The sequence below is a fragment of the Passer domesticus genome, chromosome 5 (assembly GCF_036417665.1).
Source record: "Passer domesticus isolate bPasDom1 chromosome 5, bPasDom1.hap1, whole genome shotgun sequence".
Taxonomy (NCBI): Eukaryota; Metazoa; Chordata; class Aves; order Passeriformes; family Passeridae; genus Passer; species Passer domesticus.
Genome location: NC_087478.1, coordinates 73,055,962 through 73,083,655, shown reverse-complemented (window position 1 = coordinate 73,083,655; position 27,694 = coordinate 73,055,962). Strand labels below are relative to the sequence as shown.

The 27,694-nt window shown below is 36.0% G+C and overlaps 1 protein-coding gene and 1 long non-coding RNA gene across 5 annotated transcripts in view; one reads left to right on the top strand and one right to left on the bottom strand.

Annotated features, from left to right (window-relative positions):
- Window positions 1-16,331, top strand: part of IGF1 (insulin like growth factor 1) — a 52,518-nt gene extending 36,187 nt beyond the window's left edge. For all 3 annotated transcript variants that reach the window (XM_064421054.1, XM_064421053.1, XM_064421055.1), the window contains 2 exons: window positions 3,845-4,026; window positions 10,883-16,331. In XM_064421054.1, coding sequence (XP_064277124.1) covers window positions 3,845-4,026; window positions 10,883-10,942 — 242 coding nt within the window. In that variant the 3' untranslated portion in view covers window positions 10,943-16,331. The remainder of the gene's footprint in view (window positions 1-3,844; window positions 4,027-10,882) is intronic.
- LOC135300966 (uncharacterized) lies at window positions 2,863-22,268 on the bottom strand. Of its 2 annotated transcripts, XR_010362711.1 has the most exons (6): window positions 21,505-22,268; window positions 20,168-20,274; window positions 19,755-19,869; window positions 19,254-19,357; window positions 5,434-5,611; window positions 2,863-2,970 (listed from the first exon to the last, which is right to left on the bottom strand). It is a non-coding gene; the product is annotated as an uncharacterized LOC135300966 (long non-coding RNA). The 2 variants fall into 2 exon arrangements; XR_010362712.1 differs by lacking the exon at window positions 19,755-19,869.
- Between the last annotated feature and the right edge of the window lie 5,426 nt (window positions 22,269-27,694).

The following is a 27,694-nucleotide window of genomic DNA, read 5'->3' as shown; positions in this document are numbered from 1 at the left end:
CGCACCACATAGGAGCTTGAACGTTTGCCTAGATCTAAGTGCATACTTTGTTAACTTGATGAACTGGGACCATCTGACCTTGCAAGTCCTGCCAGAACAGATGGGCTGAACAGTGATAACATCTCTAGAAGTGGTGGTATCTCCTTGTAATTCTTTATCGCATCTTCCTCGGTGATAGCATCTTGGTATACTGCAGCACTTAAGAGGTCAGCAGCAATTTAAAATCTATTGCTTAAAAATTACTTTAGTCATCAAATACTTCTCAATTATGATTGTGTATCATGATACTGGAAAGGAATGTTTTTTCTGTTAATTTGCTCTCTCTGCTGTACAGCAATTTAGGTAATATCACTTTCTGTATCACAAAAATTTTAAGTATACTTGATTGCTTTGGACTTCTGAAAGCCTTGGGAAAACATTTATTGGAATAAAAAATTCTGACTTCCCAATGTTAATGTTATCTTTATATAAAGGATGAGTATTTATTATGCCATATGATGCACGAATATTTAAGCCTACAAATAAGTTAATGTCATGTTTCATTATGAAATCATCACTGGTGTGATAAAGATTCCATTCCCATCTTGTTACAGTTCCATACAAGCTTTTAGAAGAGCTATTAGGCGTTATATAGTCATTCATAAAATTATTATTCTGTAAGAAAAATACGTAGATGTCTTTGGTCTGGCTACTCTAAAAATGATTCTGAAGTACTCTGAGATTTTCACCAGAAAGATTCCAGGATTCAGGATTTGAATTAACTATTTATGCATATTTATATGGTGTGGAAAAATGTTGCTACTGATTACTAAATAAAACAGGCAGCAGGAATAGGTTAGTAAAGGTACTTTATCAACTTTATAAATCATTAAATATGGACATGGAAGGGTAAAATAACTTGAGCAGAAGTTTTTAGGGTTTACTTCTTACGAAAAATGGACAGACTGATAAAAGAAAAGGAAGGTTAACTAACCAGTTCTTGTACCTACAGTTCAGCTGGGTCTGGCACCTGCATATCCAGGAACAGAATTTACCTTTCCCTGCTTTAAATGGGAACAAGACCAAATGTGGCATAAGACCCACAGCTGAGGGTATACTGCAAAGTAATGACACTACACACTTTATCAGGAGTGCTCAATTTTAAAAGTATTAAGCTAAAACAACCAGATTGGCAGATATCAGGAAAAATCTCCAGGGAAAAGCTTCAGGAAAAATCTCCTGGGAAAAGTTTTCATTTTACAATTCAGTGAGGGAAAATAATCTAGGGGGAAAAAAAACAAACAAAAAAACCAAACCAAACTCCCCATCTTAGTATTTGTAGTACTTTTCAGTGATACACATAAAACAACACACACAGATGCAAACCAAAATATTACTGTAATCTACTCCTGGCTTGCTCTACTGTTTAGTTTTATGAAACAAATAATTTAGCAGGCAATGTACGATATAGAGGCCTCCAGTGGATTGCAATATACTAAGTAAGCATGTTTTTCTTTTTCTTTAATTTATAGTCCCCGGGGGTAAAAAAGACGTTTAAAACCCCTGTTTCCTGGGTTTATAAAGCTCATAGGGATAGTTAGTTCTTAACTGGATGAATTGCTGGTTTGCCGGGGTCGGCTGTTACTTGTCTCTGCCCCAGCACAGGAAAAAGTGGTTCTGGGTAGGCCGCGCTCTTGAAGAAGGAGTCTGGACTCTTGCTTTTAGGTCTTCAGTTGAGTTTATTATTTCTTATCTACAAAGATTTTCTGTCTGTCCAGCCGAGGTCAGATCAGCAAGACAGCCAAAGGCACTCTCTCCCGCCCACAAGGCAGTTGTCTCTTTTATAATGAAAATTACGTATTCGATATTTACCTTTACTTCCCAATACTTTCTGCCCTTGTTGGCAAGTGTACTCTCTCTATGAACCAATCCACACATGCCAACATCATCCTGAACATGGATGCCAAGGAGAAGAAAGAAGAAGGACGGGGCACGCCCAAATTCCTCCATCTTGGGACTCCTGATCCATGTACAGAATTCTAGACCCCCCTGTACAATACATAAAACCTCCCTGTACAGTGCATTCTAACTTAAGTTCTAACAAGTGAATAACATCCCCCCACCATTCAGACATGAAATTTTCTCATCTCCTCACCTTCAGGTGTCATTTCTTTAAAAGGATCAAAGTCAAGCCACCAGGTACTTTTGGCAACATTCCAGGGCCTCCGAGCCCCCCAAGGGTTGTCTCGGTAGCTCTGGACAACCGGAGTGATGTACTGAGCTCCCACACTAGTTAAAATGTGAAACACACTGTACCACTAGAGGTCTTTTAATTTTCTAATATTCCAAGGCCTCAAAGGTTCTTCATCAGTGGATACATGTTTAAATCACAGGGAACAGTAAAATGTTGTGTTGTCTTTTCAAACTGACAGCTGCAGGACAAACAAGGGGATATCAACCTAGACTTTGCTGTTTAAGCATTGGGGGCAATAAGTTCCCAAAGAGAAACTGAATATTCATCTTTTTTGTTATCCTTAACTTTTATTTAACTTGAGTAATTCTTGAAATGTAAACTCCTGCCAAACTCTGTGAATAACAGATTTTTGGTCTCAGTGATATAACTGAGAAGGAGAAGAGAAAAAAAAAAGGCAAGAAAAGAAATTGGTAGAGCTGACTGAATTGAGTTACTTCATGTTTTGGCTCTTGGCATGCTTGCCTTTTTTTTCCATATTTTTCATTTCTTAACCAATGTGGATCATTCTGTAAGTGGAAACATTTAATGCTGAAAATGTCAAAACAAAACACTTAATCTTTTCAGAATTTTACTGTCTAAAATCAAATTCTATCAGAATTTTAAAATAGATGTAGTAAGAAACTACTTACTTTTTGTGAATTTACAGTTCCTTCATTTCTAGTTAGTCATAACAGGGCAACTGCATATCCAACTTGGTTGTGTACAAACAATCCCAGGAAATAATGGATCTTTAATCTCTGTGTAGGACAACAGAGAATTCAGCAGTTACTAAGGAAATCATAAACCACAGGAGGAAAAAAAAAGACAAAAAATATAAGCGTGTAAGAGTTTTATGAATGAAAATATTGGCCTTTACTGGAGCTGAGTGAAAAATGCAAAATATTTGCCAATTAAGTGTTTTCCATAGATGGCTGGCACAAATGCAACCACAGGAAAGCCATGTGATATCAGTCCCATTTCTTATCTTGTTCAAATCTATGGAATATAAAAATCTTCCACTTTTATCTGTTCCATCAACCCTCCTATTTGATCGGTTACTTTGTAACTTTGATTCCAGCTTCCCACTTTTGAGCTGGCAGACCTTGCAGCCTGTGCAGTGGCACACAGTATTTCCCTTTGGAACACACTCTGACTGCACACAGTACCTCAGTGCAGCCTTTTTTACTAGGAAATACTTGCCTACAACACAGTCGTGATCTATGGTATTTACACACCAGCTACCTCAGCTAGCTCAACAATGTTTTCATGCAAAAGCTAAAAGGTAATTTTCCTGTCCAAATGTCAGATTTCAGCGTCTTCCCTCTCTAATTTTGAAGCTAATGCAGCTCAATAAAATATTTTAATAATACTTTTCTAAGAAGGCATAGATTTGCTCAAATGTTTAAATAGCAACCACACATGGAGATCAAAACTGTCCATTTCCAGGAATATCTGGAAAGGAATATCCAAAGGGGTGTCTGAGAACAGGGTCTTAGAATAGATACACACAGGCAGCCTCTACAATGGCCATTGGTGATTCAGTTAACATTATACACCTCAATAATATGACTGCTCCTGAGACCTTTGCATTTCCTTTCTAACCTAAAAACTTCCCCTTTGTGTTTTGAACAGGCAAGCCCACGGGGTATGGATCCAGCAGTAGACGCTTGCACCACAAGGGAATAGTGGATGAATGCTGCTTCCAGAGCTGTGACCTGAGGAGGCTGGAGATGTATTGTGCTCCAATAAAACCGCCCAAATCCGCGCGGTCCGTACGCGCCCAGCGCCACACCGACATGCCCAAAGCACAAAAGGTAGGTCAGGCTGGCAAAAACTCCCAAGGACCAACCAACAACCCAACCAGAGCAACAAAAAAAGAACCAACCAAAAAACCCACTACGTGTTTTAGGGAAGGAACATTCTATCAAGGCTGGTAACATAGAAAACAATTGGTGTGTTCTGCCTACTAGATTTAGTGAAACTTAGGAAAATAGTTGCCAAGGTGGGAAATAAGTGGGAAGTGGTGTTCCATCTCATCTCTTTACTTAAGAGTGGGAAGTGGTGTGTTCCATCTCATCTCTTTACTGAATAAAACACGGAATTGCTGAAGCAGAAGTTGTGAGGTCTCATACTGCCATAAGGTAGTAAGTGACAAGTACCTACATCATCCAATCATAAATACCACCTAAGACTTCTTTCAAAAGAGAAACGAAACACTGAACATTTAACAACTCATCTATCCAGAATCTCTTCAGGCATGCTCCCCTGTTAGGTAGAGGTAGAGTGGGTGCTCAAGAAGGAAATCAGACATTCTGCTATTCATTTTACATTTAAACGAACAAATTTTTTTCTTCTTCATTATTTTTTTAAATATATCAGAACTAAATTAAATAGATTGTCACTGCAATCATTGTATACTTCATTTTAACTATTTAAAGTTCAATATATAGATATTCTCCAAGCCACTTCCAACATTGATTGATATTATTTATAGAGCTGTGGAGTTCTGAGTATCCAGATTTTTGTTCCACTGATACCAGAAATACTGCACATATGTGTACTGTATGTATACTCTATGTATCAACAGAGACTATAGTTCAGAAAACCTATCTTAGACTAGGCTACATTAAGCTCATGTTCAATTGTCTCTCCTGGCTGAGGTTGGAACATCTGTTTTACATATTATCTGTCTTCTGCTGTAAGCCCCCCATGATTTATTTTATTACTGTTGACCCTGTCTGTCCTACACACATGTTGGCACCACTCCTGCAGTTATCTGAAAATTTTTGCTTACAAGACCTGGAACATAAGATTTCATAGGAAGTCAGGAAACCAGTGCTGTATATTAAAATCCTTAATATCAACTTTATGAAAAGAACTATTGTAGTCATTCCAGCATCCATTCTTTTCCATAAGTCAATTCATAGAATAGAATCCTTTCCCCTTCCTTCCTCAAGAGTTTTCCAAAAACCAGTGATCCTTCCTGGGAAATATCACCTTGAGACCTCAAAGGGCACACAGGGCAACAAGTGAAGACTTCTTCAGGTGGAGATCAACTGCAGACAAGAAACCCCTGGTTTAGGTTTATTCCTGTCGGGGCACACATAAACTTAAGGAAAGCTGGAGAGAAGAAAACAGGCTTGGCCAGGAATCAGTGTGCTCTTTCCCATGCTTGTTGCTACAGCGATGGATAAAACATTGGAGTAAAGGAGACAAGATACCTGCCAGCTCTTTGATGAATCTCCACACCACTTTCCTTGGAGAGCTAAGGAATGATGTCATCTTTAGGCAGCTGTCCTCTTCCCAGTTTAAAACAGGCAGGAGAGCATTGTCTTTTAGAAAGAGGAAAGACCTTGTATCTTTCTGCAGCATCAGGGGAGGTAGAACCCAGGAGGGGTACTGGAAGAAGGAAAAAAATGTAAAAGGGAGTATGTAATTGAGTAATTGAGAGAGCATAGCTGCTGGAGAAATCATCCCAGAAATTAAAAAGGGAAAAAAATGAAGTGGTGAAAAGAGCAATAAAATGACAATGAGGAGCACAAGAGGAAAAAAAAGGGTGAGGGAATTAGATCAAAGAGGTCAAGAAGATGTAAAATATTGCAAAACTGAATGAAGCAACATGCATCCCAAATAAAGGATGGAATGTTAAAACACATAAGAGAAAATTAAATTAGAGATAAATTAATATTAAAGAAAACACACTTAAGGAAACTGTACATGTAAAGGAGCATGTTGAATAGAATATAAGAAATCATAAATTCTTCTCAGTAGGAACTTGGCAATAATCAGTAACAAATCTGATGGGCAATACAAACAAATTTTCATTTTTATCTGTGGATGAAGTAAATTAGTTTGAGGAAATGAAAATACAGAACAGGTAGGAGAAACTATTATTCAGATTTCTGATAGATAAAAGGAAAGTACACTGGAGGGAAGAGAAGTGGAACTCAATAGGAAAAACCAGTACATGTCCTCATTTAATTTTTTTTCTTTCTCTTTTCTTTTTGCAGTCAGTTGTACATGCTGCCATTAAGTAAGGCAATTGTGTTTGAAGTTTTTTTGGACACACTCTCCCAGGATGAATGTATTTAGCTAGTTCATAGTGTTGATATGGTACTGATTTTAACTAAAATAATAGATATGCTTAAGTCAAATTATTTTTCTGTTAAACAATGTTTCTCTCAATATGATATGCTATATATGAAATCTATATCTTTTTCATAGAAAGTGAATATATATAGCTATTATCATATTTATACAATCTTTTCAAATTTTCATATTTAGATGCAAGATGTAAGGTAGGACTAGGTGCATTATATAAGAGGTTGTACAGTTCCTCTCAGATTTCTTATTCATTTCATACATTGGACAGTCTTTGTTCAGGATCTCCTCAATCTTTTTAAATGACAAGTCCAGGATTTGGAGTTTTGTTTTAGTGTTTCTAGTGCTTAAGTAAGTGGTCTATTTCCCCAGTCCCTTGTGCAGATGGTTCCTGCTAGGCACAATTTGGTAGATGATCTTAGATCAGTGGAGTAGGGATCTTTTCTTATTTACAGTTTCAGTATTTCTGCTGGAAAACAAAGTAATGATTCCTCCTAGTTCTACACTATATTTAGAGCTTTAAAGGGCAAAACAAGAGCAAAAAGGGGAGTTTAAGTCCTGTCTTTGGTGTCATGGTACCATCTAGCTTTTCTTTTCTTTGTTTCTTTCTCTTCTGAAAAATGCTTAAAGTCAATTATCCTTAAGTGAATTAAATTTTAACAGCAATTTGGAAAACTATTGAGTAGCTCTTTGAAAAACAACTGCCCTACCAAAGGAAACAACTGAGCAATTTCCAAAACTGTAGACATGAGGGAAGATTGTGACCTTTTCAAATGAAGCAGTGTCACAGAAACTGTCACAAAGTTCTTCCAAGTTCAAGATTATGAGGTACCTTGAAAATTACTACTGAATGTAAAGGCAGGTAAGGCTGATTTTAAAATCTAGTAAAAAAGAACCACAAAATCATTTTGGTAGGAAAAGAATTCTAAGAACATTGAGTCCAGCCATTAACTCAGCACTGCCAAGTCCACCAATAAATCCTGTCTGTAAGTGCCACATCTACATATATTTTAAATAACTGCAGAGATAATAACTCCACAACTTCCTTAGGCAGCCCTTTACAGGGCTTGACAATGTTTTCTGTGTAAAAAAGTTTTCCTGCCATGCCATCTATACCAGCCCTGGCACAACTTGAACTTGTTCATGAACATAGTGTCATGCCATCCCCTCACAACCTGAGCAAAATGGCAAAAAAGGTGCATATCTAGACATAATTTTGCTCTTCCTCAGATTTATAGTCCTTTTTCTTCTTTAGACCTTATATAAGAAAAATACACATAAATATATATACCAACAAAGTATGAATAGGAGGTGGACTTTCTCAAAAACACATTTCATATTTTATCTAATCTTCAAAATTTAAATAAATACTGAGTGGGACTAAGAGAGAAAGGGAAAAGATATTGGTATTTTTAGTTTCAGAAAATGCCATTAAGAAAACAGAAGAAGTATTGCATTATTTCTCATTAATTTTTCTAAGACTGGCAGATTCTTTTGTAATTGGCTCAGTATCAACCCAGATACATTCACGGACCAAAATATGCACCACGGCACCAATCTTAATTTCTGTTGAAACCACGCCACATTACCAAGCCAATGAGTGAACTTTTAGGTGTAACAGATAGAAGGGCTTGGCTTTTTCAGAGAATTGCTTTGCAGCCCTGTTTTTATGTCTGTGATCACACTGCCCACAGAACTAGAAAGCTTTCAGAGACCCCAGAGAATTCATAGCTAAGGTATCATGCCTGTTACTACAAACATTAGACTTTCCATTTATTACCAATAGAGCAGGAGAACTTTCAATGCCAATATGAGGTTTGAATGTCTGCCCTAATGGGATAAGAATGCTGCTGCTTGCTTCCCAGCATCCTTCCAGCTCAGTCAAATGACCATTACTGAGGCAGTTGTAATCCGACTGCTAACACTGCCTTATCTCCAAAGATCCATGCTGAAGGTGATGGAAATCTGCTTTCCTGTTCTTTAGCTAACTTATAAATTGATCACATTTATAAATATTGCATCTCTCATCTTAAAATTATGATTGCCTTTCTCTGAGCCTGAATAGCAGCTCAGAGCAGTTTTATTTCTGATTGCCTTCTTCTCAAAGACTTGAGAACCAAACCAAACTTTCCTACACCAGTACAAGCGCAGGTCTGAGAACCTAATTCAGGCATTCACACCTGGTTGTGGGGTCTGTGGTTTTTTTCCCCCCCAGTGGTCTTACTATTTCATGCTTGAAAAAATGTGTTATGTGGGTAAAAGCATTTTCTGGCATGCATGTACCACTTATTGGTAGTAATGTATCAAAATGCTGATTCTGGAGAAAGAAGTGTTCTAAAAGCAACCTGCCGTCTTCCTTAAATTTCAAAGCTAGTTGCATCATGACAACTCTTTTTCCACCTATATGTCATTATTAAAATCTGTAAGTGAAACACACCTGCATCTTAGTACCTGCTTTATTTGAATGATAAAGCCATTTCAAAGTCAGACAACAACAGCAGCACAGAGAATTTATATTTTCATTTCAGAAATATACAGTTAATTTTCAATATAAATAGACTTTGAAAGTCACTGCAATGCAAAATGGCTGTTGTTTCATTTTAAGTCTCTCACTGTCTACTTTATGGATCAGGAGTTTGTAATCTTTAAGAATATATGACTTTTGGCAAATAAAATGAAGCATAGAGCTTTTCCTGTATGCTGGTAAACTCTCTTCAAGGAGGAGCACCTAGGGTCAGCACTGAGGAGAATATTTTGTTTTGTTGCTGTGTAGAAAAAAAAAAACTGGGCATATGAGTAAAGAAATTCCTGTTTTCTTAGCTCATTGTAACCAATATAAGCACTTGTAGAATAAGGCAGGATCCTTAGTGTTGGCAGACTCCTGTGAAATGCTGCAATGATGATTTTAATCAGTGAAAATTTAAGACTTCACCCAAAATGAGCTCTTCAGGGTGAAAACTAATGTATAACTTAGGAAAAATTGAAGGCAGCAAAGGTCATTTTGGAAAAGCTGGAAGAGAAACAGGCAATGAAAAGCAAAATATATTCTAATTTAAGGATAAGAAGAATTCTGTTGACATTTCTGATTCTGTATTTGATTGATGCTATTCTACAGCAATATTAGCAAAGCTGGATAAGGACAAGCCAGTATCCTTCTGAACTGTTCACAGAAATAGTGACTAGATGATTAATCTAGTCTATAATGGCATATTCCTTACAAAAAACATCTCTTCATTATGACTATTTTGCTGTTAACAACTTTGGCTTGTCAGTGTTGATAAATCCTAGTTTGGCTCAATGTTTTATACTTGGTGGTGCTATAATTAAGTTAACAGTTACTAGTACTGCCTAATTTTTGTTTTACATACTTAAAATAAGAATTCCTCTCACATCCATCAGAAGCCAATACAAATCCAGTGAAAATTAATAAGCTCTCTATGAGTTCAAGTTTTGTGATCCTTTGAAAGTTTCTGATTTGTTTTAATTTAAATTTAATTTCTGATTTTATTTTTAATAGATACTGAAGAGAAATGGAAAGGTTATATGTAGAAGAGTATTTTTTATGGGAAATCACTAAAAACCCCCACAAAACCAATGCACTGAATTAGCTTCCATTTTATTTCTGTCCATTAGAAAAGCAAGAAAATGTTATTACTTTAAATTGTAGAGACTCATTTTTGGGCTTAAATAATAGCTAATGCAGTGGTAGAGCTGCATACACATGGCTTCACCTTTTACAGACATTGGTTTTTTCATTTCTTAGAAAAAACCCATAATTTCACTGAACTAAGTATTTGACTTCTGATGAGTATTAAAAATATGGAGAGTCACTTAAAAATTCTGGCTTTGGTCTGATACAGAATATGCAGTCTTGGGCCTGGCTGATATTTACTAGAGTGGCAAACAAGGAAATCAAATTGAAATGCTTACACCACCCCCATCACTGCTGCTGATGCTGGTCTGTGTGTGGAATGACAGGGAACTGAGGGCATTATTCACTCCAAAGCTCCCTTGATTTGCCTGGCACATCACCTTGTCTGTTTTGAGAATGGAAATTATATGGCTGCAGCTCCTACAGCAAGCCCACAATTTTTTTTCTCCTCAAGGTCTTATCCAAGGAATCTATTGTGCCATCTGTGCAATATGTAGTTAGCAGAGCAATTTTGAAAATACCTAGTACCAAAGCCCAAGAGATTACATAAATCCTGCAGTTACAACTCGAAAGTTCCCTGGCCCCTCTACATCCTCCTTTTGCAAATATCTTTGGGAAAGAAAGGAAATCTTTGGTACCTGCTGTATCCCTAAGCCCATCCAGGCTCCAGCAGCAGATGTCTCTTCTGCCAAGATCAAGAATGACAACAGTCAAAATGTTTATGTCTAGGAGAGCAGGGAATTTCAGGTACAGAAGTTCTGCATAGTTAAGTTCTCTGTAGATAACTGAATTATTGATTAAAACACAATTATCTAGAAGTTCCAGTCTGGACAACTGTTTTCTCGCTATTACAAGTTTTGTGACCATACAATGTATTTAAACCTACCTGTAACAAATTTTTCTTTCTAAACTTTCAGGAAGTGCATTTGAAGAACACAAGTAGAGGAAACACAGGAAACAGAAACTACAGAATGTAAGAACATGCCATCCACAAGAATGAAGAATGAATGTGCCATCTGCAGGATACTTTGCTGTAAATAAATTATTTGTTAAACATTGGAAGACTTAAAAAAACCTTTGTTTTAAAAAGCTTGATGCAATTTCAACCAATGGGCATTCTCCCAGTGAACAATGCAACTAAACATTCCAATATTAAGTCTTTAGAGAACAGAACATTTTAACCAGACCAGAGCTAAAAAATTCTGTGGTTGATATATTGCTGTTTGTTAACCTGTTTTAAATGTCCTGCACAAAAACTCTTAAAGTCCTGTGCCCCTCAAAAGCCTACAAATTTTTTGGGCCTTTGATGGATCCAATTGCACTAAATTAACCTATGAACACTGGCTGCTGGAGTCATTCATCAGCCTTGTCTAAGTGGTGGGTTTTTTTATTTGCACTTCTTTACAAGCAACAGGCTGTTTGTTTTACAGTGTCTGAAAACATTGTTTGTCTACCCCTTCATATTTGCACAGTTTGACATTCCCAGTAACAGCAGCAGTAAGGTAACATATACAATTTTAAACATCCATTAATTCCATCTGTGGCATTTCGACAAAATATGGGTTATACATGCATTTGTTTTAAGACAGTTTTATTCTTCCTTCTCTTGCAAACATGCAATTTTTTTTGCAATTTGTGAGACAAAAGATTTTTAAAAGCAGTTAAAGCATACATAGGCTCTCGAACCAGTAATGATTCCTCCAGGTAATTATTTTGTAACAGTATAGGTAACTTCTTTCTTCCTCCATATAATGCAGTATGTAAAATTTAGCATATCAACAATACACATATATCAAACAGTATGTAAAAAATCTCTGTTTTATAGTACAACGGTGCTATTTTATAGTTTGTTACATGAAAGGGTCTGGCCAAAACGGTAATAGGTAAAAGCAAATATGGAAAGACCAAGCCAAAGATTAAATAACAAATTTCAAAAATATTCAGCTTAAATCAACTAAAATTACTTCAGATTTTAACATGAAAATAACTTTACCATTTTCAAGAGAAAATACTTGTTTCCTTTTAGATGCTTGGAGGGTGGTGTTTTGACATCCGATTGTGTGGAACGCAAACTCATGTGTAGGCCCAGAGAGACAATTTGAAAAACAATTTGGAAAGCAAGTGACTTCAAAGAGTAGTCCACCAGTGCCTAAATGTTCCTGAAATATCAGCATTCTGTTCAATCATAAAGGGGTACTCAAGCTCCCCTCCATTTTAATTCTTCCCACAGCCAGACATGGCTTACCTGACTGTGAGCTGGGCTGCATCTCTCTAAATCAGAAAAGCTAGTCTAATCACCAAATTACTAGTGTAGAATGACTCCTCGAGGAGAGAATAACCATAACATCCTTACACCCTCACTTAAATGTGCCATTCACCCACTCTTGTGGGAGTCAGAGATGCCCAGATAATCCCTGCCATGTAACCTTGATAGGCCCTGCAGTGGTTCTTCCTTGAATAACACCTCTGCTGCATTTTTGTAAATCAGCCCAGTGTAGATTGGCCAAGCAGTGAAGGGGGATAAGCAGCCAACAGTGTCCCAAGGTAATCATCAAACCTGTCTGTGAGAGAAGGGAAGGAAGAGGAAGGCACTGTTCCACCCTGTCCAAGAACTCCAGTGCAGTCCCATTCAAATTTTTCCCCTCACCATGCTTCATGTGGTAGGCTCAGGCAAGGGATGAAGCATTTCTTGGACAGTTCCAAAGGGAGCCTGGAAAACAGTGTATGAAGGGAGCAGTTAGGGAGGTGGCAGACTAGATCTATAAAGAAAGAATCTCCTTTTGAAGGCTGCTCAAATCTGCCTTACTTTCTACTGCAGTATCCCTTCTGGAGAAGGAAGGGCTCTAAAAGCAAAAAAAAAAAAATAGTGAATAACTATTGACTTAAACACAAGAGAAAGTTCTCTCCAGACTGCATATCAAGCTCCTCAACAGTCCCTTGTGAAAAAAGCAGGAAAGGTCATAAAAGTCTAACAAATTATTGTAGCTCCTTTTCTATTCCCATAGAAAATTTGTGGTTTGTATTTTTAAGAAGTGCAATGTATTCCTATACAACTCTTTAAACCCTCTGCTTTCTGTGAGATGGATGTCTATATGCACAATAAGCTGCCATAGCAATGTAAAAGTAGAACAGTAAATTAATAAAAAGAATATGTCACAGCTCTCATTGACTGAGATAGTTATGTTGAAAAAGGAAGAAAGTAAAGAGAAACAGATGGAGAAACTAATCTAAATTTTTTACCACCAATCTAATAAACAGAGTTAGCAATTCTGATACCTGTCACAGCTCCTACAGGCCTTTTTTGGCAGGGGGGATGGAGAGGGAAGGAATTTTACTTTAGTGGCTGTAAGAATTCTGCAACGCAATCTAAGAACAAGCCGTTATTTTGATGTCACAGACATAATACAGATTTCCATTTCAAGCCCCAAGACCCTTTCTGTCCCCTGTCTCTTCTGAAGTTCTAAGGGGAAGAGGGAAGAAAGGTGTGAGTGTATCAAGCAATTTGAGACATCTGTGACAGCAAGTTTCTTTGTAGACAACTTTTTTACTGATGTGCTTTTAACTGAATAACTATACATCATTTTGCATTAATTCCTGCAAATTAATTCAAATTTTTGGTCTTATCTTGGGATTCACACACCATAGTTCTCCTGTTGAAAAACCATAATTAGAAAGTGTCACTCAGAGACAGAAATATTTATCACAATTTGACAACTGTCTAAACAAATTGTAACAATTCTTGAAAGCAACTAAAATAAATACAGAATAGCTGCAAACTTCAAAGTCAGCACTTTGCTTTACTAGAGAATAAATGATATTACAAAATGGGAAGTAGCTCCAGCCCCATAGAGGTGAGAAATGCATGGGTGGGGAATGCACTTTGGATAAGAAATCTCCAGGCATTTGGCAGGGAGCACATGGTAAACCAGTTAGTACGAAAGATAAAGGGCTGCTTTAGCTTAATAAAGTACGAAAGATAAAGGGCTGCTTTAGCTTAATAATCACAATAAATCCGCTACTTAAAGAAGTTGAAGCATGAGCCAAAGCATCTCCCTCCCAAAAGTACAAAGCAGTCTGTCTTGAAAAACTTCTAATTAGAGAAATTGAAATGCTCAGCTGGATTTTTAAAAGCACTCCAGATATTTAAGAACAGGGCTCCCACCAGATGCCATTGATTCTCATAAATCACTGAAATGGTAAACAAAAGCACATTTCTCACCCTTCCCTATTGTGTACGTCACATGACAGAGATCAAAGATCTCTGCTTTCTAGAATAGACCTAAAATTCCAACTATTACACAGAATATCACTGGAATGCATAATTTAAAAAGTGACTTAAGCCTCATTACTTTCAGTCAGTCCAAAAAGCACTGCACATCTAAAGCCACTTCAGTTAGTATCCCTCCTTCATCAAGGTAGCAAAATTTAAGTGTCATCTCCATAGTAAACATAATTAGTCATTAGGAGTTTAAATGGAAAATCAATAAATTCTTTATTCTGCTGAAAATGAAGTTATAAACCAACATTTGCATGAAGGACTTGTATGAGCTTATTTGCACCATTCAGCCAAGAGAGACAAGAAAATCAAAGCCTGAGATGTTGCATCCAGTCCTGGTAGATACATGAAAATAGCCCCTTTTTTTCCCAAGGCAGCTACCCTGCTCATCCCTTTCGTAAGATTGAAGGGTGAATTAGTGGCCAGCTTTCTTTACAGAAGTGAATTCCATACACAACAAGAAGCCATGCTCAGTTGCCCCAGAGCTCCTTGTTCTCTCAGTACCAATGATTAAATCTGACAAATGAAGACCTCAGGCCAAGCACTTTGTCTTCTTGGCTCTCCATTCAACAAGAAAGTGCATGATATGACAAGATCAGAAAAGCGTATTTGCATATTTGCTTTACCTGTTACTGATTTGGCCAACAATGCCAAAGTGGTGCTATTGTTTTGTTTAAGAAAGTACTTGACTAAAATATAAAAGAAAGCATAAATATTTTTTTAATGTATGAAAATGACAATTACATAAGTATGGTTATTAAGATAGAAATAAAACTAGCCATAACTTTTCAACTTTTTGTCACTCAAAAAACAGCAAAGAAATCTTACATAGATACAGGTGGGGCAGGAATAAGAGTCAAAATGCCACAAAAAGTCATAAATTTTAAATGAAATCCTGAATCCTTATTCCAAGGCAGAAATTCAGATGAAGAAAAGTGTTAGTAGTCAGGGAACTGAAAGCCTTGATATGACTGAAAGCCTTTCAGATCATGCAAGTCCTATATCATACCAGAGATTTTTAAGCCACACTCTAGTCTGAAATCAGTATAGAGTTTGGCTTGGTCAGTGGCATGACGTGACTGAGATTTTTACTGAGCACACATTTTTAGTTTTACCTGATTACTTTCTTACTCATGGTATATAATCGAAAACTTAATGTTTTAAAACCCACAAAAGATGCAAGCACATCTGAATTGAACGAGGAATGAAAAAAATATTCCAAACAGGAAATTGTTGGTTTTTTAAATTTTCACCCGTTCCAAATTGTGAGAAAAAGTTGAAATATATGGCTAAGTGTCTGTGAATTATTTTTCTTTTATTACTTTATGTGGTCACTATGAGCATCCTTATGTGCAAAATTTCACATTTCTTTTTTTTTTTGTTTTGAAATTATGCTAAGTTAAGCCCAAAAAGAGATTCTTGGAACCTATAAGCCAAATAGAATACTTATGTTGTTCTGATGAAGGTATAATCAATATATTTTAAATGCTTTATTTTTAGTCTGAAAAGGAATAGTAATAATTTATTTGGGATGGTCTACTTATACTGGTCCCTCTTTTTAGGATACTGGTCAGTGGAAATTAGTCTTCCAAACACCCAACTTCTACTGAAAACCAACATTTTTCCTCCGTCCTGCTCCACCCAGCAAACTTAGTTAAAAGACTGTTGCAACATAATTTTATTGTTTGTCTGTTTGTTTGGGAGGGTTGTTTTGCTTTTATTCACTTTGTTTTGATTCTGGGGGCAAGGGATAAGGAGGAGGAGATGAGTGATATTTTTTTCTCATGGGTACAATCCGCATAAAATAAAGAATTTTTCTTAATGAGATTACTAATTATCCAATTAATGTGTGGAAGTGACATTCAGTAAAGCAACTAGATTAAATTTGTCTTGAAAGTAGGAAAGATTTCAACACAGAGTTGTTACCCATTCTAATCCTACACTAAACATGTTGCTTCTGACAGCATTGGAATATTCTCCTGGACTATAAACGCCCAAACACACAGTATCTGATATATAAAAATCTTCATTTTGTAAAAAAAAAAAAAAAAAAGTCAAAGCGTGTTATGGGAATGTCAGAAATTTAATTTCACATCATACAGTATAGAGATGCCATTCTGGCAGGGGCCAAAATAGGAAGGACCTCCCTGATGGTTACATTAGGAAATCTTACCCTAGGCTGCATAAAGGGCATGGCTGTGTATATACACATCTACAGACACATGTACACATATATGGGTATAGACAGTGCTACAGTGTGTGCATGTCTATGTGCATGTGTATATTATGCTTTTCTTTTTCCTGTCAAGTAAAGTTTGAAATGCTTGCTTTTTTCTCTTCAGATCTTATGGATTATGCTCAGTAATCCAACTGGAATCTAATTTTAGAAGAACATTGTGTAATATGGATGTCACAATTTAGGTCTGGTCGTTGTTTTTCATACCTAAAGAAATGACCAGATATTTAAACCATAAGACACCTCTTCATTGTCATCCGGCAAATATATTTATCAGATATAAAATACTAACTTTGAGGGCCATATTATAAAAACCTGTATTAAAATTTTATCTTCTATTTCATTTTTCTCCATAAAACTTCTATTAAGTGTCATTTTTTAAAGTGTAAGCATTCTTCAAAGTAAGAATAATAGGTAATATAAACAGAGCAGAATGATAATTTCTGTCATCACCTCAACTATTAATTTGTCATTTATATGTTTTTTGTAGAATAATTCATCCCCCTCTACAGCACTCTTAACTATATCAGAAGTGGAAAAGGCTTAGCAAATTCCTATACCCAAAATTATTTATACTAATTTTTGATTTCTCTGTGTTGTTCAGTAACTTTTTATTTTGCCATCTTGGCACACAAGTCATAAAAAGCACCAATGTGATACTTCTGCTGCTAAACATCCTTTGGTACAAGTATTAAACATACACCCACCTAAAATATCTACATATTCACACATTATTGAAGTTCTTAAGAAACAAGGACAAATACAGTTGAGAGATAATTTTTCACACCATTTTTTAACTAAATCAAAGGTGCTGCATTTTATTGTATTTTCCATTCATTAGTATAATTTCATTCCTCTGAAGCAGCAATAAAATACCTGCAGAACAAAAAGGACTCTAACCTGACCAATTGGAATGCTTCACATACTCATGTTAAAGAAAAAGGTTTATCCAGATAACTATATAAACAACTGATTAAATGAAACTCTTATTTTGTAGTGAAATATTTAACTTTGTAAATTTAAAACTCAAATTAACTTTCCACTCTTTCTGGTTTACTGGCATTAACCTGACTTATGGTGTGAAAAAATTCTAATTTCAACAATGATCGAAGACAAAGGATCCGAAACCAACAGACTAAAGTGTTATCAGTTAAGAGGTAAAACATCCTTACTTTGCGCACAGCTATGAATTATATCCCTTTTTTTTTTACACTAGAATTTCAAATGCAATTGATATAAATACTGAATAAGAATCATGGTTCTCTCCATTATTTCCCCTTAGAGACAAGTTTGAATATAATACAACATATGCAAGTGAGTGCATGATACAATGTATAACTCCTATCCTTTTATTTATTACCATTTCTAAGGAATTAGTCCAACAGAATTCTATAGAAATCCTGAACAAGTTGAAAAAAAATAATTCTCAAAAGTGTATAATGATAATAGTTGCCCGATTAAACTAAGTCTCATCAGACATGAGTCATAAAATGCTCCACTGAAAGCAGATTGGTACTTTATTATATTCTGAACAGCTTCACCTGTAGTCTGACACCTCTCATTGCTTTTGTCAGAATGTGATGGTTGTTTCACAGTTTCTTAATCCTTGGAGTCTTAGGTTTGAATATTAAACATGTTTATCAAGACTAAGAACGTCAGGAAACAAAATGAAAGTAGAAGAAGCAGCACCACCTGCTGCTGATAATCAAATCATGTATAAGCTTTCTTTTCTCCCAAATTATTGTGAAGCCACCCAGAATGCTAAACAAAGAGATTAGTAGCACTTGCTTTTCAGGGCAGCCTTTCCATAGAGTAACTGTCCTCTCTTTCTTCAGTGTTGGACCTCAATTGTATCCTGACTAAAACTGGGGTTTCCATAATGCAAAGCATGAATGTGGATACATGAGTTTCTGATTTCACTACTGAATAATCCTACTATTAACATTTCAAGTCATTATAACCAAACAGTGACAAGTGTTAAGTGTTCATTTACTAGAAACCATTTAAATATCTATTAAAGTTCTAACTGGATTTATTCTTTCTTTTTTATTTTCTCGTGCTTACTCATAATACAATGTCACTACTTGATGACAAATAATATTTCATACTGTGTATGTAACATCATTGTGTTGCAGAATCCCCCAAATACCTCAACAATGTCTTTGTTGCGCTATTCTCCCCATCTAGCACTTATAAGCTTTTCTAGTAACAACCAATAAATCAAAAAATGGAGCTCTTGATATGTACAAATAATAAAAAAAATCAAGACGTTTTGCTAGTTTGCAGTTCATGTAATGCCATCTTGACCATTCTCTTCCCCTCTCTCTATGAGCTGTCTAGAACAGTAAACTTTGCTCCATAAATAATAGTGTATTCATGCTTTTAAAGGCTTTTATATGCATTTATGGTAGGTAAAGGTTGGAAGAGGTAGTTGACTGATTTTCACTTTTATCTACTTTGATTTCAGTAAAGGGCTTTGTCACTCTGTATACATAAAGGCTAATGCACCCTTTGGTTTGTAGAATGTACTGAAATGTTTGCAACCCTCTTGGTATCAGGTCCAAAATGTGAAGCATTACTGTTAAGAGGGTACCTTTCTAATGTATTTGTATGTATAGTTTACACCTCTGTGAGGTCTAATAAAGGATTATGGTTAATAAAAAATGTGTTGAAAATTCATCATCCATGCAGATTTTGCAGCAATTTGCATTCTTCCTTTCTCTTCCCTGGCATATACATTTCAATTTTCTCAGAAAATACCAAAATCAGGACATACCTTAGCAGGGTGATCAGGCTCCATTCATCCTAAAATAGAACTGGCATGAAAAGTGGCTCAAGAGCCTCGATGAAAGGAAGTGTCAGCAGATGAAATTATGGAACCTATAGACAAAATTGATAGAAGTGAATGACCAGGAACTGCCTGTGTTCATGCACAGAGGAACATGACTGAACTCTGGTTTACAGAGGTCTCTCAAAAGCTCCTCACTATAAAAGAACTAAGAGGTAGCCAGTATCTGGCTTGTATCTCTATCATTTCTATTCTTGAGAAGAGAATCTGTGGGTAGGTGAATAAATACTATACGATAAATATGGCATCTTGCAGGAAAAGGTAAGCTTCAGAAATCTATTGGGAGTTCTTTTTTTAAAAAAATAACACTAACCTAGTCAAGGAAAAACAGGGTGATCTGGTATTTTCTAAATGTTTGTAAATTAGGAGCCTCATCCAAAATCCTTTAAACACTAAACTGCCATGGAAAGAGAGGCAAGTTCTTTATACCTGCACAAAAAGCAGAAGAGGGACATGAGCAGGAATGCCCAGTTGACAGTGGAGTGGCACCATATGTGAAACCTTGATGCAATCTGTCCCAGCACCCTCAGTGTTCAGCCTTTCCCTAAATGAGCAGGAGAAGGGGTGGACAGTAAGAACACAGTTTATAGGTGATATTAAGGCAATCAGACTGATCAGGCATGATGACGGTAAATTTATGCAGACCATTCCCATTGTCAACTTGTCCTTTAATGTGCATGTCCACAGCTCATGGCCCTCTGGTTGCACTATTTGCCTTTTTCAGCCACTAAACTCAGACATTTTCCTTAATCTTTCTAATGTGATTTGAGAACAGCCTCACAACGCCACAGCTCCCTTACTGCACTCCTATGTATCCCATGTGGTCCCAAACATTTGTGTACCTCCATTTGCCTGAAGTGCTTCATGACTCCATCTACTTTAGGTGTGGGAAATGCTCCTCTCTGCCACTGAACTCCGGTGCTGGAAGGTCTGAGGGCAGCCTTACCACCTGACAAAAAATGCCTCCGGTCACCAAAGTATCAAAATTGTGAATCAGTGGAGGGTAGGAGTTTCACTGCATGTTGCCTTGTTCTAGTATTTTTCCCAAGATATTGATTTAGGCTAAAGGGCAAAACAGTTTCCTGGACTGGTTACCCCATTTTATCCTTACTCTGACTCCTTGTGCTTTTATCTTGCTGTCATAGTAGACATTCCAGATTCCAAATGCACAGTCTCTAACTGCATAATCCCTGAAGTGATATCCTTCCCACAAAATTCTCTGTATTTAAATATTTACAGGCAGTAATGCTTAAACCCCCACTGTTTTATCGTAATGCTTCAGCAATTTAGGGAGATTTTGGTTTAAAAATAATTACCCAGCAATACTCAACACATTTTCATTCTTACATTCTCATGACAAGATTCAGTCAACAGAGATCACAAATGGAGAGTTTGGCAATGCAGTCAAGGAAAAGTGCAAAAATCCATTATTTTTAATCTTAATCACAGTTTTTTTAAGTTGTTAATCACATGTATTGCATTACCACAAGTTTTTAATTTTACATGAACAGCCTGTTAATAAATACAAATGGATGGTAGGCTATACCAACACAAGCAAAATAAGAACACCGATTGAAGAAATGTACAAGAAATCACTAACAGTTCAGAAAAAATAAAAACTTCTGTGTTCAGCCTCTTTCTTCAGTTGTCTGCTTCCTCAGACACAGAGAATTTAACTTATAGGAATTTTGATCTAAGAGTTGCTGCATATTAATCAAACCTGGATATTGACTTACTTGGAAATCATCTTATTTATTGTGCTAACTTGAAACAGGTTTTGGAACTAGAGAAAAATAATCAGTTTAGAAAATCATAGCTATATGAAGGCCAGCAGGATGTCTGGAAGCTTAGTGAAAATTGGGACTATCAACAACAGCAGTTAATAATGTCATGGAAGACATTCTTATTTTATTAGTGCAAAGTTTATATTGAATATGGAGAACTGGACTGATTTTTTTATATGGACATGGACAACTTCATTAAGCTATGTGTGGTTTTGTCCTATATTTTCACACAGCTTTACTTGGTTTAAAATACCCTTTATTCTTACATTACTGCTAAAGTTTGGCTCTTACAACTTTTATCTAAAAAGTGTGCACAAGAGATATAACAAGTAAAAATATGAAGTGGATTAGTGGTGGTTTTAAGCCAATGTTTCATCTCTGTGAAAAGGAGTTACCTCTGAGAAGTGTTTTCCCAACTGAGAGGGTGACAGAGCTATTAACATTCCCCACATGTTGCTCGATGCATCAGCCGTACACAGATTTTCTGCCGGCTTTTTTGCAAAGAAGTCATTTGTCATCTCTGTATTTTGACAACCAAAACACTGAGAAGAAATTGAACAGATCAGGAAGAGAAGTGTTAGTCAAACTGAGATAAAACAAAGATTAAAGCAGGATTTTCAGATTACCACTGGGCTGGTTTTGTTTGTTTGGGGAGTGCTTGGACTTAATCTTTGGTAAAACAACCATTTCAATTAAAATGCACTGTCTTTGTATCAGACTCCAAGCTCTCCAGGACTTGCTTCTCAGCATGTGTTCTCTCCACTAAGTAATGTTTTCACTCTTTTTTGTTTGCTTTTTCCTTCTGTTCCATGTACCACCTATTCTTGCTACATGGTGACCTGATGCAATAAGAAAAGTGGTAAGTGTCTTTCCAGTCCTTGTAACAAAAAAGCTGATAAAGTCTACTGATTTGGGCATGCTGAGAGATAAAGGTTTGAATGCCATCAGGCTAAACATGGAATGAAATCAGAGCTCCCATTGATTCTGCACATACCTCAATTAGCTTAAAATTTGCAGGGGGAGGAGGCAAAGCCACAGTGACAGAATTTTTGGGGTGCCCAGTGCTACACTTTTAAGCATGCCCTCAGCTTCTCATAAGACAACACAACTATAATCACTTGGAGATATTTTGGGTTCAAAAGCAGATAGAGCAGGGAAAACCAGTTGTTTCCACCATTAACAGACCACAGAGAAGCTGCCAATTTTTTTTTCAGTTTTTGTCTAGGGTTTAGTATTTCAGATACATTTTTTCCTTAATTATTTAAGTTTGTGTCACATCTGTAATTTTTATTCTAAATCAAATTAAAGAGAATCAGTCTCTTACCTGTGTTTGAATTCATATGGTTTTTATTAAAACTACCTGCCTGCAGAATCCCCATGAGAATTGGTATTCATACTGTGCAAGGGGGAAAGTTTTCTTCATTTCACATTCTTCAAACCCTTACTTTCCAAATAATGCTTTATATCATTGCCTTTCCTGCAGATCTTCATCTGGATATTGTTATCGTTGTTGGTACTTCCCAGCTTCAAATATTTTTTGTACACATAACTTCTAGAGCCAATTCAGTCAGTAAATTTCTTGGTAATTTAACATGCTGAAAACAATCCTGTACTGCTTTAAAGCACATTGAGTTGTTGTTTAGTAATCAATAAATAAGCAATTGAATTCAGACAAAGCACTTCAAGTAGCCTTTTACGCAAATAAATCTTACTATGAAACATATTTCCTGCTGCTCATGTTTTGTTTAAACAACATTTCTTTTTTTACCCATCTTTTAATCTTCATTCAAATATTACATATTCTCTGCCCAGCCAGAACCACTGCACCAGTTAATCTTAAAGCATGCCTTCGTATACTTAATCTCACTCTTTGCACTACCTATCTCACCACCCATACTGTTTCAAATCTGAAAATCAAGATAATTTAAGGCTGAACTTGCAGCATGCTGAGTGTACCCAAGGCCTCCAGCGAGTCAAGGAATTTCACCAGCACCTTACAAAATTAGATCTCATATTCAAATATGGACACTTCTACTGCCTTCAGAGGTAACCACTGACATCCAGGTTCTCCTTTTCAAAATTTCCAAGTTTACAGCTTGTGTACTTGGAATACCCTGCAGAATGCCAGAGTTCAGCAAGTTTGGCTCTGAAAACTTCTGTAATTTTGAGGATAAAGTCCATCCTCTTTCTAACCATTCTATTCTGAGAAAGACTGGAACTTTCCTGGGCATTAAATAAAGAACATCTCTGGTTTGAATGATCTCTCTTTTAGTCTGTCTGCATTTCTATTTCCTTTCTAAAAGGAAACCGACTGGTTCTTTAAACTTACTTATTCTAAGCTCCAGTGCAGTAACAGAATTACCAAGATGAAATGCCATCCAAGTCTTGGGCCAAGACTCAGTAACTTATTTTAATCAGTACATCAATATATACCATAAGTAGGTCCATTAAAAAAAAAAAATCTTTCTCAATAATGAAAGTGATATTGATACAATTATTAAAATTCTTACTCTTGAAATATTTCCCCTGTAAGTTTATTAATATAGATATATTTTTCCTTTATGAGCTCATGATATGCCTCTTGCTACTTTAACAGAAGGCTTTGCAATGAGTTTCATTTTTTTTAGTTTCTCTCCTTTTTTCTTCCTTCACTGACATACTTCAACAATATTTAATACGTGGTACATTTGAACTATATTTCATTTAAGTATTTTAAATTACTGTATGTCTTTCAGATAAATTACAATTTATAAACTTCAGGCTGCCTATATTTTATATACCTCAAACTTCTAAGCCTCTTCCCCTTGACTCTCTTGACTAGATTTTGTTTGGCTAGTTTCCATTTATGCTGTCTTACTTTTCTCCTTTCCTTTATTTTCTTCTATTCCTTTGTCCAACGCAAAAAAAAAAAAAAAGAAAGAAAAACCACCCAAAACAAACAAACAAAAAACCCCTAACCCAAATCAACTTATTTTTTCTTTGATTTTTGAAGGAGCGTTCTCAAATAGTTCATCAATGAATAACTCTTAGCAACATGAAGATTTTTAATTTCTTTACACCTTCTCTTTTCTTTATGCAAGCAGATCTTTACTTTTCAGGTAACATTTACTGAGGGGCTGCCACCACCATTTGTTGGAGTCAGCTTCCTAGGAAGTGTGTATATAATCACATTAAGCTGACACACTATAGAATCATACAGTATTGTGAATTGGAAGGGTCATCGAAGTCCAGCTCCTGGCCATGCACAGGACAACACCAAGAGTCACATCATGTGCCTGAGAGCACCGACCAAATGCTTTTTGAAGCCCAATGACCACTCCCCTCGGGAGTCTGTTCCAGTGCCCAGCCACTCTCTGGGTGATAAACTTTTCCTGATGGCCAGCCTAAACCTCCCCTGCACAACTTCATGGAGTTCCCTCAGGCTCTGTCACCAGAGAGAAGAGATCAGTGCCTGCCCCTCCTCTTCCCCTCATGAGGAAGCTGTAGACTGTAAGAAAAGAACATTCTGTAAATGTGTGATGGAATTTGCATCTGAAAGTAATTTTCCAGTACCTTGACAAACTATTGCTTCAGAAAATGACAATTATTGTATATTCTGTCCTAAAACTATCCATGCTGGCATTATCTTTACCATTCATCACTACTGGAAGCACTTCCCTTTTTACTCTCTGCTCCTTTTTCAACTGTTGTGTTCTGTGCAAACAAGTTTCTTTGTACAAAAAGTATCAGTGCTAAACATTCTTCCCCATTCCTCACATTCTAATAGTTATCCATCCAGAGAATGCCTCAGAAAATATTTTTCACACTATATGCCTTCTTGTGTGAGTAAACCTAGGCCATGAGCAAGAAACTTTGTCGCCTCCTTGCAGTGCCTTCTATTTCTTCAAGCTTCCCAGCAGCAAATAAACACAGTAACTTATTTACTTAAAGCTGAAAATTTCCAAAGAATATTTTAAAAACTTCCATTATACCTCTTACATTCCCAAATGTGATCAATGAATCACACTGTTTTTATTTTATTATGGATTGGACAGAATAACTTCCCAATATCAGTCAGCACAATAGTGTCAAATACAGGTAAATTTCCTTGGGACCTTGATTAAAAAAAAATCAGAATTAATCCATGACAACACAGTGCTTTTCCAGTATCTTGTGATTTCTTCCTGACTTGTTATATCAGTTTCTAAAACTCTCTCAAGCTTTAGAAAAAGCAAGAACCATTAGATGTATGCAGCACATGCTTGTGCAGATGAGAGATTCTCCAGCTGCACAAAAAGCTGACTTAATGTGCAATATACAATTTGAAAAGGGTTATCAATCTATCAGTGCAAACAGTGGAACAAACAAATGCAATTTTTATTTGGAATGTCTCTTCTATTCTAAGAAACTTTTTTCAATATTTGGCTAAAAACAATCCATGATAATTTTTCATGGATTTATAATATAGTGGATTCTTTCGTATGCAGCTTGCCCCCTTACCAGGAATCTCTATTATTTGCCAAATTTTAGAATGTTCATACAACTACAGATACTGCTCAGGAAGAGAATAAATCTGCAAAATTTCAACCTAAAAAGTTACAGGGAACTGAAAGGACAAAAACAAAAATGTAAAAGCTAAAACATAACAGTAAATATATAATAATCTATGACAAAAGCCCCTCTAATACTTTCAGTTTAGAAATGTGTCATGTGGTAGCTCAGATTACTGAAGCCTGAACACATTATCAAGGTGATATGCCATATAATTTGAACATAACAAAAAAGTTGACAGTAACTACTGCAGATAATTATGTTATGAGATCATGGAGAAATAATTCTTTTTACTTCTGGAACATATCACAGTGTTTTTCAGAAGAAAATTAAGCAGAATTATCTTCTTTTTGCATCAAACAAAAGGGAAAGAAAGAATTCTAGCTAATTTGCTAAACCCCAGATAATTCACAACAAAACCAAGAGCAGCACTCCAGAATTCCAGCACTGGTTTTATATCTACTGTTACAACCAAATACTTTGCTGCAGCCATTCTGTTATTCTAGAGTTGGAAAACAGAGCAACAGCTACAGGATAGACCTGGTGAGAAAGGAACTGACACCAAGAGGAAGTGCTGTCAAGCAATTATACAAGTATTTATACAATGTCCTTATCCAGTTACAAAGAGATTATCTATATTTATATATCATGGAACAATGCCCATTCACTCATTTAAATCTGTTGCTTGCATCTTTAGGTTTGCCTTTAATCATTGCTAATCACTGTTTTGAACTCTTTATTTGCCAAAGAAATTAATCTGTATGCTAAAACACATACATAAAGTCAACCCAGGCTTTTCAGAATAACTTCAAAAAAATTAAGCTATTGCATTCATCTGAACATAGTGTTAGATAGACATATCAGATATGTGTGCATATATATATATATGTATATATATATATAAAACATATTATCTCACTTATAATGCTGTACAGGTATGAAAGTCTCAGCCACTGGAATCTCCCAGACTGCAATTTCACAAGGGCAGTAAGCTGCTATTCTATCAGCCTAGAAATCATACTTAGTACTGCTGAGTACCATCCTCAGATATCAGAGTCCTTCTGAAGAGGCCTGTAAATGAAATCAAATACAGTTTTCTACAACCATTGCCAACACTTACCATGTACTAGTTTCAACTGCAATCTTAACGATATACCTAACAATAATAGGTTTATTTTTATTATTCTTCTGTCAAAACAGAGCCTCACTGGTTTCCTGAAAAAACATAGATAGAAATTCAGCTGCCAAGAGAAAAGGTAAGGGGATTTTGTCTCTCTCTAATAATCACTTGAGAAATCTATGTCTAGGTGGGATCAAAACAGGAACCTAAATTGTGAAAGTAACCAAGTGATATTGAATTAGGAGAAAGCAGCAATGGCTACATGTTTCACAATGCATTCTTTGTCAGCAGGACTGCACAACAGAGACTATGCTGTCAAAATGGCAAAAACTTTAAGAGACAAAAAACTTGAGATAGTTCAAGAAAATAAATCAATACTTTTTGAATTGTTAACAGAGACCCCTCTTCTGAACACCATCTGGCCAGTAAGTTTAAGAATCTCATATTATAAGGGAAGCAAAATCTTCATACAAGCAAGCTGTAACAAATACACTCTAATTTGCCAGCTGATTAATTTTTCAACTTCAATTAAAAGAGAATTCTTTAATAAATTCATGTAGTGAGTACAATTCCTTCAATCTCTGGAGAATAAAACTTTACTCATATAAGAGAAAAGACTAACAGGCAATTAAAAAATGACTTATCAAAACCAAATGGAGGCAACTAAAATGTGAATATTCATTAATATTCCTAATGACATTCACAGAGGGTTTTTATGCTTAAATGAGATTTGAGCAGTTTTTGAATACAGAAAAGTCAATACACTAAATTCACATAATTATTTGTCATGCTCTCTGCTCAGAAGAGGACCAAGATTTTGTTTATTTTAAAGGCTTAGTAAAGACATCTCTGTTTCCATACTGGGTCGAGAAGAAAGCAGTAAGAGTATGGAAGCACATCATTATTGATAGAAGAGAAACATTCACAGAATCACG